A 16,627-nucleotide genomic window follows, 5' to 3' on the forward strand; every position below is an offset into this window, starting at 1 on the left:
CGCTCTCTGTGCTCTCCCTCTGTGGCAGCAGGTAAGAAACAGCAAACTGTTAGCTGACCAGCCTCGATGTCCTCTTAAGTGACTTTCAAAAATAACTTGAGCCAGTTAAAAAGTAATGAATTTAGCAATAACTTATATTTATCATACTTATCATATATGCTATTAAAATCCAATGAAGTGCTCTATATGTGGTTGTGGCTTGTTTACAGCCACATATTGTCAAGACCAAATTAAATAATGTAATTTTGTGCATGCATCAAGGAGCATCATAAACATATTCATATATACACTATATTGTAAATTGCACCTTTTTTTTTTTTACTTGAACTCAGCTAAACGAGGTAGCAAACGAAAATACTTTATTAACAAAACAAAACAAAAAACATGTCACATGCAGGTGTTCTGGCCACTGTTCATATGAGGGTGAATTTATACAGTGTGACGGTACACAGCTCATATTATGATCAATGCGCTATTCACCGATTGCCTCTCCAGCAGTTCCTGTTTACGTTCCCAGTCAGCAAGAGAACGAACGATAGTGTCCTGAGGATCATTTGGGAGAGAGGAGAGTTCATCTCGACTGGGGGAGGGCAGGGCGGAAGAGCGGGGCGTCAGAGGCGTCACGGTTTCCTCCAGTATCCGACGCTCCTGTTTTAATATGAACATAGATGAATTTTAAACCATAATTTAGTGGCCAGCTGGGCAAAGGTTAGCTGAAATACTACGTTTAAACTTCAAATTCACACACACATATTACATGTAATTCAGTTGATATTGTTAAGCAGAAAAACCCATCACAGGTGCTGTCAAGCAAAAAACACACCCACACACCTCCTCGTGGTACTTCCTTTCCTCCTCTGCCACCTCCTTCTGTGCTTTCTCCCACTCCTCCTTCAGTTTCTCCTGCTCACGCTGGTACTTCTCCTGTTACCATGGCAACACAACACATGACATGCAGCACAGCAGAGAGGAAGACTAAACTGTCTGCAGTTGGAAAACAAAGGCGATGCGCAGACATATCCGACATCAACAGAGTACTGAGAGACTTTTCAAAAGGCCAACCAAATGCTAAAAATTCTCTGCTTGTGATAATGTTTTAACTTGGTCCAAGAAGACAGAGAGCTGCAATAACAGGCACACGCTACAACATTTCCATGCAGAATACCCTCATTATGCACTTTAACTATGTGAAACTTGATGTACAGACATATGTGAAGGCAAATTTAGCTTCCTATCCACTGCTATGCCTAAAAACAGATTTTATATCTGCTTGTTAGGAACAAAAAGCAAACAAAGGAGACCAAAAGCAGGCAGTGCAGACAAAAGCAGAAAGCGTATCATGCAGAAGCTCTCAAACAGTGGGTTCGTACACAATTTTCAAAACTCCATTTAAATGTTCTTTGGTTTGGAGTATGGTTTATAACTGCCTATATCCAATAAAAGCAGAAAAAACACAAACATATTTTCTCAGATTACCTTTTTAACCTTTTAGACTTGTGTAAGAACCCCAAAAAGAAGGCGCCATTTAAAGACAACACATAGACAACACAGACGCAGGGAGGCTAAAAGGAAGTAATGAGTACACTGATGCACCAGACATTCATCCATTTCAGCGCATCTCATCTCAAACCATCCTGCAACAACTGGAAAGAAGGGAAATCTGCTTTCATCACTGTTTCGTCTTTTTTCAAGATAACACTGTAGATGAGCTTGATAAATAACAGACACTGCAACTCCATTAAATGTTGACAAGTGTGTGGACTTGAGATGCACCTGTTATAAATTGAGGAGAGAGAGGGTGACTTGGGCAGCAGCAACAGCAGCAGCTTTGGACAGAGTCCTTGCCTCTGTCTGTGGCTTGAGATGGAGACAGTGAGGGAATAAAACCAAAACAGAGGTTCTTCCACTGCACAAAATCGCCACCTAATGGTTAAAGTGTGCACAGACGCAGCTTGGGGGGGATGGGGGTGAGTTTGCCTTTACAGGAGGATGTGTTCAATACAAAACAAATATGGAGGCAAGCTTTGCGAGCAGCAATGAAATGTGGTTAATACATCCGACTGTAAGAGGAGCAAGTCAGTGACTGTGCAGCTGTGCAGCAGTGTGGTCTGGATTCATGTTTAGTTCCAGTTACAAAAAAAAAAAAAAGCTTTCCAGAAAATCATATTAGAAATAATCTTTAATAGCAAAATTCAGTAACAACACCTGCTTTCCACACCGGCTGCAATTAATTATTATTATTTTTGTTAAATCACCTCATTTGTAGAAATGAGTCTGAGGTCTCACAATTAAATGTCATTAAAACCTCAGGGGCCGAGACTGACCACAACCTGTTATGTCTTTCCACAAAACTGGTTTGTGCTGCTAAAACACAATATATCATTATAGCACACTGTAGGTATGTTGTTCTCTATAAGAAAGCTAACCCCTAACTTTGCAGCCTCATGCACCATGCTTGACTCTTTTAGGTATACTGTGTACCTGCAGCATGCGCTCCTGCTCTTGCTGCCACCTTTCCTGACGCTTTCGCTCCTCATCCGGGTCCCAAGACCAGCGGTCTCCCCGCTTGGCCTGGGGTAACACCGGAACTGACACCTGATAGACCCCAACACACACCCACATATCACCATATACAAATATCCATGCACACATTCACATCCAACCACAACCCATTCACGCACAGATCAACACCAAAGTGCACACACATCCACCACAAAAAAAAGTAGAAGAAGAGAAGGGAGGAGACAGAAATAGTTGGTCTACCACAACAGCACTACTCCAATGCTAGCCAAAGGACTCCTACTAAGGAGAGAAGAGACAGAGAAAGAGAGAGATGAGCTTAAATGAAAATAAAATAAAAGCAGTCTCAGCCATCGACTACAGCATCATCATCTGGCATGCTACATAAACAGCTTTGTGTGTCCTATAATAATTAGCTGAGGCGCATAAAATATGACAGTATGTGAGCACTGAATAATAAAACTGAAAGATTCACATGCAGTCATATTAATGGTTTTCTTGCTTTGCGTTTCTGTTAAAGTCTAAAACACCTTTTTCACTCTTACCTGTTGTATTTTGTGTATTCCCTCCCTTCCGCATAATTTTACTTTTACAACATTAAGCTAAACTACTGGTGTACCCATGGTACTGCAGGAGGGGATAAGCAGTAAAAAGGGTTTTTGTGAATTTACTCACATTTCCACGGTGATCCTTTTCCGCCTCTTCTACAGAGAAAGGAAACAGCGGTTAAAGCAAATGAGATATTTGGACACAGGGGATCAAACTAAGTCACTCGGATATTGAGGAAAAAGACAACACGCCAAGTGCTGATTTCCTGAGGAGTAAAATGGGGATGAAAGAAAACAAAGACAGAGCTGAGTCCACCAAGAGCAACAATCATAGTCAGTAAATTAATAATTTGTCAAAGGTTCAAAGGTTTTATTTTGTCTTTCTAGTTAGAAAAATGTTGATATAAATTGAAACTTTGCCTCTTACTAGGTCAGGTTTTGTAGGTTTAACCAGTGTGTGGAAAACAGCTGAACATTATCTTTTTTGACCTCGTCTGGCCAGGACTCTGCAGTCTATTTACACCTACAGGCCAGTGGACACTCTTTCAATGATGAGGATGTACACATCCTGGACAGGGAGGAACGCTGGTTTGAGCGTGGAGTCAAGGAGACCATTTACGTGAAAAGGGAACGACCTCTGAATCGAGGAGGGGGCCTAAGGGTACATCTTTCAGCATCTTACAATGCTGTGATTGCAGCCATTCCCCAACTCTTTGTGAATGGAACTCATGGCCATTGATCGGCGGTCTTTGATCAATGGTCATGAGAATTTGCATAATTATGATGAAGGAACTGACCTCCCAGCCCTTTGTTCCTTCAGTGGGCTGGTTTCAGTCATTATGCAAATATACTGTTTATAAGATTTGGGGAAACCTGCAGTCAGCTGAGACTGAAGACGTCACTTGGATGAGTGACGAAACGTTTCTCCCACAAAACGCTACGTCCAGATGAACAGAATCAACTTTTGGAGATTATTTTTTTGAAATTCACACTTGCATGCAGAAAGACTGCTACGCAAAAGGAGTCCACAACAACTTATAAATAACAGTCAAATGTTCGAATGATCAAAACAACAGATAAACCTTACACAATTAAATAAATTTCTGTTAGTTACAGGCTGTAACTACAGTTCTGTGAGAATATATTTCTCCCCTACCCAACATCTGGCTTTCCCACTGCAGTGGGTACTGAGTAATGCTGATCACAACTTTAATAGAGCTCTAATACACACCAGATGTTAGAGCTTTTGGTGGAAAAGCCCCCATAATGTGAAGCACACTGAGGCAAGCATGAAACTAAAAGTTAAGCAGGTCAAAAATGTGTATAATCTTCTTTTAATACATTGTCAAAGGGCACTTCTTCTCATTAAGAGCTTCTGTAAACATGATGAGAACATCTTTTACAACAACAAGACACTGATGAGCCAGTAATACTAAGAATGAGAAACTTCAAAACACATTTAAAACACAGAAAACGTCACTGTTCATTCACAAAAACATTGGAAATGAAGGAATAAACAAGAGATGGGTCTGGGGTCTAGCCCTTGGAGAAACGGCAGGGAAGCCCTGTGCACCAGCACTCAAGGGCGGAAATGTGATCGCCACGAGTGGAGGGAGTTTACCTTGCGGAGCGAAGAACTCCCAGCGTAATTTAGGGCTGCTGGTTGCCAACGAAGACCTGACACTGTTTGCAAGCTCTATAGCGAAATAAAATAAAAATGTGCAGGTGGAAGGAAAAGAGGGAATTAGGGGAGAAAGGGAAAGAAAGGAGGAAAGAATAAGGGATAGATGTCAAAACCAGGAGGTGGAGAGGGTGCAGATTGCAGCATTCCTCCTGTGATACTGTAAGTGGAAACTGGAAAACTGGTATAAAAAAAACCTAAAATTAAAATAAAATTTTTTTAAAAAAAACCCTTAAAGAGCAACACTTTTTCCCCACATAAAAATTAATTCCAGTTTGGTTATACAAATTATGAATAAAAACAAATAAGAAAAAAAAAACAATAAAGCAAGGCAGATTTTTTGATTGATGTTTTGTTGGATTGCATGTCCATCTCCCTTATGAAATAAAATGGGATATACTACAGCGATATGATAAGTGAGTCGAGGCTTTGCTAAAACAAGTCTCATCATGATCGCAAACCTTTGAATGCCCCTTTAATCATAGCAGCAAAGCAAAGTGACATATTGGAAGGCAAAAAGAAAAACAGGCACTAACAGGGATTTGCTGATCAAGCATCTAAAACAATAAGTATGGTAAATAAGCCAGATGTCTGGGTGTTAAACATGTACATACCTGCTTTTGTTTCCCATTGCTGGTGATAACCAGATGATCCTGGTGGAGCTGAGCTTGATGACATCTCTGACCTCTGTAAGAGCTCCCGGGAGCAGGGATCATTGGCCTGCAGGTAGATTTAAGATTATAGAATAGAACACCTTTTATTGTCAGTATACACATGTACAATGAGATACAGAGCATCTCCTACACAGTGCAGATATGTAGGAAAAGAAAGGGGGGTGAGGTGCACAGGTCTGCAGCACTATATACATACGAACAGTATTCAAAATTTAAAATGTACAAATATACAAATCGGGAAAAATAAATAAATAAATATTGTTATAAATTTACAAATTAAGGATTGCACCGTGGTGATGGTAGTTGTGTAGTCTGTGTATAGAGGGAAGTCCTTGGATTGGGGGGTGGAACTGTGTTATGAGTGCATGTTATCCACTAGACATCTACTAGACAGATGGCTCATAATTTGAGTTTTGATATCACCTACTGGCTGATATGACTGTATATCAACCCCAGACTGGACAAGATTAGAGAGGTCTTCACTAGATGGTTTGGACATTTCTTGTTCTTGTTTGGCTTCTGAAAAAAGACATACAAGAAGTTTAAAATCTACTAATATAGTTGCACAGTGTTGCATGAACTTCAGTAACACGTGTTTGTTCTAAAAGTAACCACAAGGTGTCAGCATACTACTACCTGCAGGTGGGTTTTGATAAGCTACAGCATTTGGCTTTTCTTCCTCTGAAGCAGCTGCTGTCTGGTTTCCAGTCTTTCCAAAGCTTTCCTGTGGCTTCTGCAGCTCCTGTAGGGGTCACATATGGATTTCTTTCTGAATGCTAAACTAAATTCTGCAGATCAAAGGGCCTATGTTGTGTAAGAAGTACAAACGAAACATGATATTTCAGACTTGAAGAGTTCAATCTCAACTAAATTTGGGCAAAATCATTGCAAGATGCATGATATAATGCATGGCAAGGAACAGAATACAGGGCAAGTATTCAATATACGGCATTATTGAGAGAGGCAAAATACTCTGCACCCAGAAAACTGGGCTTGGAGTAAAATACCCACTAACCATGCTTCTTTAAAAGACAAAAAAATGTAAATAACTATAAAACATCGGAATTCTCACTGATGGGAGTGAGGTGGGCCGGCTGGGTGGTGTTGACTCAGTGACTTTCTCCTCCTGGACCTCCTGAGTGTCCTCAGAAGCTATCTCTGTAACATCTTGTGTCTCCTTTGCCTTTGTTGACACTGGACTTCCTTCCCTAGAAGAGGTGTGGGTACTGTGAGGGAGTGAGGTTTCTGACAAGGGAACATCTACAGCACCATCTACAGTGCTGTTTTTGCTTTGGGAAGGGGATGCCTGAAAATGGGGAGGCGAGTCCCTCCCTTGACTCTCAGGTGTGGTGGGAACATCGTCACTTCCAACGTCACCATTTACTCGCAGCAAACCATCCACCTAGGTAAAAAGAGAAAAAGTTTAATGTTTAATTTTCTGTGTGTAGTGTTTATACCCTTCGCTTTTCAATAAATGGCTTCAACATGCATTAATGTTAAGAAAGCAAGCTGAACGATATGGCTATACCATTCAATTTTATTTATTTTGCTCTAAATCATAACATATGCAATTTCAAGGTAAGATTACAGTATTGAACCACTCATTTCTAGATAAGGTGCTTATTGTCCAATTTATTCTTCATTCATTACATGGATAAATATAGAAATCCTGAACAACACTGACTGCGAATAAAAATGTAAAATAAACCACGCCAAAAAACCCAGTGGCCTCATTTGTGGTCATTATGAACCTCTCTTCTCAGTTAGTAATTAGCTATTCATCCAGCTCACAAGACCACACTGCCCTCTATGAACAAGAGGCACTAATATATGTGCGAAGAGCTCCTAGTGAGCGGTAACTCAAGACACGGTGGTAAAGATGGGTGAATGCAGGCTCAGTCTCCCCCTCTCTGCCTCCACCTTCTCATCCCTCTCCTTGCAGCCTGTGTGGGCTCTCTTTGTCCGTCGGGAGCCCACTTCACATTGAGAGGGTCCTACTTGTCAACTTCTTAAGTCAATAGGGAACAGAGGGCTCCATTGAAGCCCAGGCTTTGCTCAGACTCCTGACAAGGAATTCCAGAAGAGTGCTTTGTTCCATTTGGTCTGATAATAATCTTACCCTCCCTCTTTTCCACACCAAAACATAAGATCTCATCATGAAAATTCCCATTTTGTAATTTTTTTCTAGAAGAAAAGGAAATGGATCCCGTTGAGAGTACTTCGAGCTAAATTGAAACATTACATGCTTCTTCAGGGAGGGGATGTCTTACATTTTCCTACAAACCAGCCAGCTCATCACCATGGCAGTTCTGTGGTATTCTAATGTAAATGCCAAGAGACCCGGAGAGGAATTTACCCACAAGGAGGGAAACCGACACTTGCAAGTAACCACATTTGAAATGGTCAAGGCCTTAATCACCGTTAGACTAACAAGATCTTATCTTCTTTTTTGTATATAGGAATAAAGCTTTAGAATCACTGTGTACACAACCTGAACAAGAAGCACCATACTGTATATCCACAGCAGCCCTGAAGCTTCCTGTGACAATACCTGCAGGCAGTGCAAATGTTGAAAGCAGCTGGATTGTCAGCTGCTTAGTGCATAGTCATAGTCCAATATGTTCATGTACATGTTCGATGAACAGACACTAAGAAAGTGGGAGTCATATGCACTTCCTTCTATACCCAGGCAGCATCCTAGCCTAAACCAAACTGGGTATATCTAATAGTGAGAACAGATCACACATGAATGGGATTATTTCCTGCTGTGTCCCACGTGTGAGAGAGGGTAACATCTGCCAATGTTTTGGACTGAACCTCCTGATATTGTTCATGTGCAAAAACAGCTAAAAACAGGACTCAGTATTTGGAGTAGACAACTATGAACATTTTAATTGTTGTCACCTTAATCCTTAATCTTAAATGTTTCCACGTGTGAATTGTGGTGCAATGAAAAAAATATACTGACATCTGTGTTCTCACATTCAGATATATCTAGGTAAGTCAATATCTGACCTCCTTCGCCTGAGTCAATCATACCTTGTTGTTCCAAGTTTCACCTCCTGCAGGTCGGGCCTGGAAATAAGGCTTGGGCATCAGCAAAGGCACCGGTTTGGGTGACAGGGCTCGGGTTGATGGCGGTTCAGAGGAGCGAGAGCGTATCTGAGACCGCTGGTGTGAGGACGGTTCTTTGGGAAACTCCTCGATTCGCGCCTCAAATGTAGAAGTAAACTTTGGAGTCGGGGCAGACTGCTGGCGCAGATACCTCATGGGCCCATTGAAGTCAGAATCGAAAGGGTCTGGTGTCGTGGGAGAGGCTGACAGGGAGAGGGAGAGCGGGAAAGGTGAGGTGGGGAAGGAGGGGTCAGCGGATATGCTGCGGTCCAACAACTTTGGCAGCTGCAGGCGTTCGAGGACTGTTTCGCTTATGGAGAAACGCTGGGCGTAACGTTGGAGAATGGCAGTCGCCTCCTCAGGAGTTTTGGCTTTCTTGTATGCCTGCCGTAGATCCTCCTCACGACGCTCCCTTAGAAAGAAGAGAAAGCATAGCAGAGGTAAAGCAGTTGATATAACAATTATTTGAACCTACTCTTGCTTTAGCCAAGCTTTGTCTAAAAAGACAGATACAGAAATCAGTTGTAATTGCTACCAAAGGCTGATTGGTTGCTGTCAAACTCAAGAGACCTTTTTTTTTTCTTCACTGCAAAAGATCAGTTTCTTCTAGTCATTTCACAATCACTCACACAATCTGCTCTTCCTTTTAATTTCTGAAGGAGACCTATTTAAAGTGAACTCCAGGAGGAGCTGCATTCACCTCTGTGCCCGCTGACAGCAATGACAGGGGACATATAATTCTCTTCTCTGAGAATGACCCAGTTTTTCTTTACTTCTGATATCATACTGAGCAAAGAGCTATTGGCTTTCCTGTGGTATACTCATTAAAGCAGTTCTCAGTAGGTTGTCGTGGATGTAACTTACTTGTCCTCTACTATCTCCCTATAGGTCTTGATGCTTCTTCTCCTCTGAGAGGTATAAGTGTCTCCTGACATCAGGCGCTCCATCATCTTCCTTTCCTCCTCCTTTTTGATCAGATCCTGGGAAATACTCCTCCTCCGACTTTTCCATCGGGCCAGGTCCTGACACCCATACAGACAGATTCAAAGTATGTCCTGGTTCAGCAGCACTTTGAGCTCCCTGTTATTTTACTGGGGCACAGCTAAAATGACTTTAGAAGACGCTTGTATAACAGGCCACAGGCAGTAAAACCATAGCAGTTAAAAAGGAATAATGAAAGTAATGCAAAGATGTAACAAACTGCATACAAATAAATGTCAGTCCCATAAAACAAAGACCGAAAGATACAGAGTGAGCGACCTAATGTCTGAGAAACTCACATCCTGCCAGTGGTCCTCCTCTTCCTTCATTTTGTTGTACTGGTTATGCATCCGCTCATGACGCACCTGACTGTGCGGCTGTAACGTGGCTTCTTCCTCACCACGCATGTCGATCATACTCACACTCCTGCAGGCAAGGGGAAAAAACAAGCAGTAATTATTTAAATCAAACTGGGCTTATTAGTTATACTACTAGTGATTCTATAGTACATGATGTACTACTACTGTAATGGTGTTTTCATTTTGTCACTGGAACACAATATAAAAAAAAACAAAACTGCTTTAACATATTCTATACTTTCAATGCAACTTTGAAGAAGTAACATGTTTAATGTTGAATAAAAGCTACTTTTGACTGCTCACTTAATCATAAGATGTCACCATAGCAAGTAGGTCTACATGTTTGATCTGGCAGATTTCTTTTTACACCAGATGCCCTTCCTGAAGCAACCCAAAAGGGATTTCTCCCTCTTCCCGTAAAACTGGGATTTTTCTTTGCTTATAAGGCGAGTGTGTAATCCACTATACTACTGGAGCCACTGAAATGGTTAATGTCAAATAAACACAGAAAATTAGCTTTACCATGTATACCATGGAACAGTCCAAACAGAATGTATCAAACAAACCACATCGTTCAAAAACTACGTCAATTTATCATAATGAGGAAAAGGTAAATAAACTGGTCCCAGTGTCTCAGAGAGACACCAAAAATAAAATCATTGTTCCATGGAAACATGTTTTTAAAGGAAACTTCATGCTTGCTTAGTAAGCAGAACTAAGATTTTATCCAGCCCATTGTTCCCTCGGAAGATCAAACAAAGATTTCTGCGTCTTTGCTCTTTGGATGGATTCGATATGTTTCAAAACACATTTAAATACATTTAATATCAGTTTCAATCTGAGTTCATCAGATGCAACAATCAGTATGATCTTCATACAATCATTGACTCATTAAAGGCAGTTTACATTTCTCTTTACATTTGTTCTGCAATGGCGAAACAGTTTTACATTACAGATGAGACAGAAAGTACAGCTTTATTGTTAGAGGCATGCAGCAACAATGCATGTTGATCACAGAATTAGAAAGCCTAAGAGCAATGACAACTGTCTTAACTATGTGAATATAGCACCTGTCTATTTTTAGTACTTTTATGTGCTGGCAACAGGTAATTTTCAAAAGGTATCGCTTGGCTTACAGTCATAAGTTACAAAAGAGTGGCACTTAGATGGTACTCACTCACAAATGCTTTTTGGTTCTCACTGAGCAGTGTGTGCATTAAAGAACATTGCAGCAGTACAGTATTTTCACACCAAGGGGCAACTGCACTTAAGCAATCCCCTGTCATCATGCTGCACTTTTAGCTGTTGTGTATGGGATTAAAGGGACTGGTTGTTGGCAGGCTGGTAGAAATGGCTGCTTTACATGACACATGCAGCTGGCTCGCAGAAGCACTGAGGATGAGTTTAGCAAGTCCTCTCCACATCCTTGGCAGCAGGCACGTTGAATAAATTTGAGAGGAATGGATTGTTGCCAGGCAAAGGCAAAAAAGCACTAGGTTTATTGAAGCCATATTTTCCATGATAAGCCTAAGAGCCAGGGACACTGTTTGACACTGTTGAAGCACACAGCCAAAAATGTCCACCACAAATCATTTAACTGCAAGCAGGAAAATCTGCTTATTTGTGAGACATTTATGTTTTCCATGCAGAAAAAAGTCGTCACATAAGATCGCCTTGTAACAAATGCTGTCATACATCAGCACCGACTGGCTGCACTGATTCCCACTAATACCTCTACGAAAACAGAAATCAGATAAATTACTGTCATTGCAGAAAGCATTTTGGTTCCATTCCACATTTCTGTAGACTATGTGGTGTTTAACATGTCATGTCAAAATTGCCCCAAAAGATGAATTAAAGGAATGATTTATGACATTAGGGTATCAATTCCAGTAAAGTTTGAGGTTCTATGGGCCACTTCACATGATCCATACCCTGGTAAGAGCATATTATGGTTAAATGACAGCATAATGCAGCATTTTTTTCAACACAAGATTGTCAATATGAAATTAATAAAGGAAAAAAATAGAACTTTTATAAATATAAATTGCTGTCAGTGGCGACATTTTTCTAAATTCCTTCAATTTCTGGCAGATTTCCCCACTTCCCTGACCTATTTCCAACAATGAACAAATGATTTAATGACTTATTGAGCCAGCTCTATTTTGTACTGCAGAGCAATGCCAGGCAGCTGAGCCTGTGAGGGGTAAAAAGACAACTTACTGCGGATCATCTGACACACAATCTGTGTGGCTGAATCTACAGAAGTCAGAAAGCATGGAGGGAAAACACAATCACAAATGAACACAACACTCTGAAGAGAGAAACATCTCATCCACGCGTGCAAATATTAAAAAGCCATGTTTGCAGCTGATAATGAGTTAGTTTGTGACTACGCACCAGCTTAATTTAATTACTAATGCTTGAAACAAATATGTGTGGTGATCTTTGGTTGTGTTAGCTCCTAGGTTAAATGACAAACCTCAAGCCAGACACAAGGGGGCAGTCTTATCCAGAACACAAATTTACTGCAGCACTAAAAGCACTGCTGGCATAAAATAAAAATAATTTTAAAAAACACATTATATGGCCATGATCTTAGAATGCAGTTGACACTAAACTATTGAAAAAAGAAAGAAAAAAAAAAGGAAATGCATGTTTTATTAGACAGCACAAGGGTAACATCAAGGATGCAGCTGTCTTTGTGTCTGTGACCACCACTTGTAGGTTTGGCCTTAACCACAAAGGTCTTCATACAGAGCTGTCTCTGTGATGTTGGAGGGGTGTGAGAGACAGTGTGGCCTGTGGTTTGAATCTCACAAGATGGGGAAAAAAAAGACTAAATCAAGACCAGGCAGATTGTTTGCTAAAAATGGTATTTGTCATATGGTATGTCCTAGTAAAACATCTATTTGCCATATGTTTTGGGGTAGATAGATGTGTGGCTGGGAATATGCTTTAAAGTCAGCTTTACTATAGAATTTCATTGGCACACTTTGAACTATCACTGTGTGATTGCCAATCTAGATTTGGATTCAAAGATATAGACTGAAGAATTACTCATCGATTTTGGTTCAAACTGGATCAAATTTACTTCAGAATGCACTGAAGTTGTTTCCTAATTTGAAATCCCTGAACAGCTCAAAAGCTGCCAACTAAAGTCATGCACAGTTAATCAAAAAGCACATTCTCAAATGTTTCTACTTTCACAAATTAATCAGTCACAAAAAAGCAAGGATAAGAGAAAAAGTCAACTTTTCAGACTTTCCATGCAGCCCTTTTCAACAACAGATTTTAGCTGGCACTATCAATTTGCCTTCATGTAAAACAGGTAAAAAAGGTCATGCAGTCTTCAGATAGTGACATTCATCATCCACAGAGAAGCACTGCAGTCTCACGTCAAGATCACATGCTGATATAGAAAATTCAAAGGGATCATGGAAATAGAAGATCCCTTCACTTTGAAGTGAATTAAGCCGTTTTAGCTTAATGCAGCAAAGTTTCATTAAATAACAGTGTAGCTGTTGGAGTGAGCTCACTTTGCTGGAAGACTGCTGTCCACCCAAGACGTGCCTTCATCCATTTCAGTCTGTGGCTTTCCCTTCTGCCGGCACGTATCAGTCGTTTCTGTTGATGCGGTTGCCATGGCAGTGGGCACAGGAAGGAAGCTAGACGGACTCAGGGTGACGATACATTTGGGTGAGGTCGGTATTTGACAAGCCTGCTTATCATCTCCTTTTGCATCTGCAGCTACCAGAGAACCAGGAACTCCTTTCCTTATTGCGACATCCTCCTGGTGTGTCACAGGTGAATGCTTCCCAGCTGTGTTGATGGGGCTCGTTTGAAACACGGAGGCGGCCGTGGCATTTGCTGCTAGGGTCGATGAATGGTGGAAGAATTCCTCTGAGCACGAGCGAGCTGGAGTACTGCAGAAAGCAAAGCAAACTAAACCGTTTTGCTGCCTGGTTATTATCCTACATCATAAGACAGCATTCCTCTGGAGAAGCCTAGTTTTTTTTAAAGACATAAATCTATGAAAATAGCGCATGGTCACAAATTCCTTCAGAGCAGACAAAGTCAAAGCAAAATTCACAAAACAGTCTGCTGTTTGTCATCCTGTGATGAACAGCTACTTTCTGGGAGGCTTATTATTGGACTGTAAATTCCCAGAATACATGGTAGGGAGGGAGAGACTGGCCAGCTGCCGGCAGTGAAAAGGCCAGGCTTCAGTCCCAGCCTGCTCAGGGTCAGGGAAGGAAGAAGGCCTCATTTCCTTACATCCTGAGGGTGGGTCGAATGTTCATGTTCTCTGTGAATGTTTGTTTGTGTGTGGACACATACAGTACATTCTTGTGTGCATCCATATTATATATACATATATATGTATATTTCTGTGTGTCCATGTTTCAGTTGTGCATGCAGCTTTGCTCCTAGCATATGATTGCAGATTTGATAGAAATATATTGTGATATAACTGGAAAGCAACCACTTGGTTCTTTTGTTCTCCCTTTCACTTGATCAAAATTTATGTTTGATTGAAAAAAATCTAGAGAACAACAGATTTCTGATACTTTAGATGTCAAACAGATTTGGTCATTACTGCAACTACAAAAACAGCTAAAAAAAAAACATGGCACTGGGTATCTGCTCTACTCAACTAATTGAGTGAAACAGCAAAAGCTCTTAAAAAGGATGTGTCAACATTGCAAAAACCAATTAGCTGAAATTGAAAAAAAATTCTAGCCTTGGCTTTATTCAGGAAATATGCAAGATGGGGAAATCCATATAAAATATCCTACAAATCCCCTTTGTCTCGGACAACCATCCGATTTCTATTGAGGATTCACTCCCTTAACATTCTCAATATTCAATCAATGTCACAACATCTGTGCCAGAAGACAATGCTGGAAACTGGAGGCATGACTCTCCAACAGCACTGTGAACGAAACGTCGGTTTGACTAGGAAATAACACCGGATAAGGCCGGACTGCGAAATTACATAAGAGACCTAAACTGACATTTTTCAAGGAGCACTGCAATCACATTGGATTTGTGTGAGCTGTAAAATATACAATGGCATTGTTCTTTGACAGCTCATAATCCTCACCTTGTTTCCTGACACCAAATGTATAATTTGAGACTTTGGGCTGTCCTGCTGCGTACAGACTTTCTGAAATATATAAGCAAAAGGCTGCAAGTGCATTACAGTCTGAAACTGGTTTAAATAAGATGTGACCCTCTTGCTAACTTACTGTTACCCAAGACTGGATAAAAGGAGCAGTGGAAAAGATGATCTGATAAAAGCAATGCCAAAAAGAAAAATTAAACATCAGCTGGAAACGTTTTCTACCATGGAAACTGTCTTGAAGAAAACAGTTCTTAGAGATGTTTGTTGAGTATCGTGACTATCACAAACATTGGTTTTGGACAGGTACGCTACAGCTGAAATAAGCAAGATCAATTTTTCAGTGTTTTCTGTGGCATTCAAGAGGATTAGAGTCAAATATATCAAAACTTGCACATGAAACACGGCAAAATACCACTTGATGTAGAATAAGTTAACCTTTTAAAAAACAAAAGTTCAGCTGAAATATTACTGCTGACTCTACTCATGACCAACAATAATAAAGATCTCTACACACTGAGCACTAAACTCTTCTATCATGGACTTGCAAAGTTTCTTCCTGCAAAAACCAATTGTTGGCATTCACCAGGAGGTTTTAGGCAGAGCCAAAAGAAAAATCATCAGTATTGAAAAAACAATTTAAATTTTGCTCATTTGGTGATTGATTTTCCAAACATAGCAGGAATAACTGTCAATCAAATGGTCAGATTTTTACAGAAAACGTATACATTTCTATCAAATCTGTCAGAAAATCCATACCATCCATAACGTTATTGCACTACCACCCAAAATGCCTATTCTAACCCCAAACAACTCCAAATACTGTTTATATATTATTATCAAACTGGAGTGTAGAATAACAACATGCTATTAGTTTTTCATTTACCTTGGAGCTGTTAGCTTAAAGCAGATATGGATAGTGGTGTGGTAATTTTACTTTATTTACTTTTCTGACCTCCCCCCCACCTTAGCTGTGACACTGCACAGAGCTCTCTGCAGCCACCTAAAAACTTTACACATATAAAATAAATTTTTGCTTAAAAATCAGAGAAACAATGTGTAAAAGCACAAAAATAAACTTGACGGGTTAAATTAAAAAAACAAAAACATAAAAAATAGTCATTACAAAAAGGAATGGGGATGTTGATATCTGGTATTGAGAAAATATGAGTGAAGGTTAAAACCTTTGCTCAGAGGTGACCATCAGATGAATTACAGTCTCTCTTGGGGGCTCTGCTTGGGGCTGGGGGAGACTACTGGGCAGAGGCTCACTTCTCCTTCTTTTGCCTGCTGTATGGATCTCAATGCAAGGCGGAGATGCAGACTGCCTCCCTTCGTGCTTGTCCTTTTTAATGTGGTTCTCCTTTTGAATCTGTGTACAGGGTTTAAGGGGCAGGGTGGGGGATGGACTAGGGGATTCTCCAGGAGGGATTTCTAAGCTACAGACCTCATTTAGACTGAGGCATCACCCATTCATGCAACACACACACACACAGGAGAGGAATATGTAATCACATTGGGAGTAAAATTAGTCACATGAGGATAATCACAACATGATGGTCATAAGACATGAAGCACAAACAGATGTAGGGAGGGTTGGGGAAAGAACGAGTGAAGGACACACC

General features: G+C 40.5%; 1 protein-coding gene across 6 annotated transcripts in view; it reads right to left on the bottom strand.

The window, feature by feature from the left end:
* LOC113031261 (LIM and calponin homology domains-containing protein 1) overlaps nt 1-16,627 on the bottom strand; it is an 83,135-nt gene that overhangs the window by 6,673 nt on the left and 59,835 nt on the right. The window contains exons 9-25 of one of the 6 annotated variants that reach the window (XM_026183297.1): nt 16,187-16,459; nt 14,985-15,047; nt 13,417-13,803; nt 12,101-12,136; nt 9,818-9,944; nt 9,402-9,559; nt 8,463-8,949; nt 6,496-6,825; nt 6,060-6,165; nt 5,851-5,942; nt 5,364-5,469; nt 4,690-4,764; nt 3,196-3,224; nt 2,482-2,595; nt 832-924; nt 481-648; nt 1-19 (exon numbers count right to left, since the gene is read on the bottom strand). The exon at nt 1-19 is cut by the window's left edge and continues 76 nt beyond it. In XM_026183297.1, the coding sequence (XP_026039082.1) occupies nt 1-19; nt 481-648; nt 832-924; nt 2,482-2,595; nt 3,196-3,224; nt 4,690-4,764; nt 5,364-5,469; nt 5,851-5,942; nt 6,060-6,165; nt 6,496-6,825; nt 8,463-8,949; nt 9,402-9,559; nt 9,818-9,944; nt 12,101-12,136; nt 13,417-13,803; nt 14,985-15,047; nt 16,187-16,459 (2,663 nt within the window). Of the gene's footprint in view, nt 20-480; nt 649-831; nt 925-2,481; nt 2,596-3,195; nt 3,225-4,689; nt 4,765-5,363; nt 5,470-5,850; nt 5,943-6,056; nt 6,166-6,495; nt 6,826-8,462; nt 8,950-9,401; nt 9,560-9,817; nt 9,945-12,100; nt 12,137-13,416; nt 13,804-14,984; nt 15,048-16,186; nt 16,460-16,627 lie in introns of all 6 variants that reach the window. The other 5 variants (XM_026183302.1, XM_026183308.1, XM_026183310.1 and 2 more) reach the window with 5 other exon arrangements.

This window comes from Astatotilapia calliptera, chromosome 2 (genome assembly GCF_900246225.1).
Source record: "Astatotilapia calliptera chromosome 2, fAstCal1.2, whole genome shotgun sequence".
Lineage (NCBI taxonomy): Eukaryota > Metazoa > Chordata > Actinopteri > Cichliformes > Cichlidae > Astatotilapia > Astatotilapia calliptera.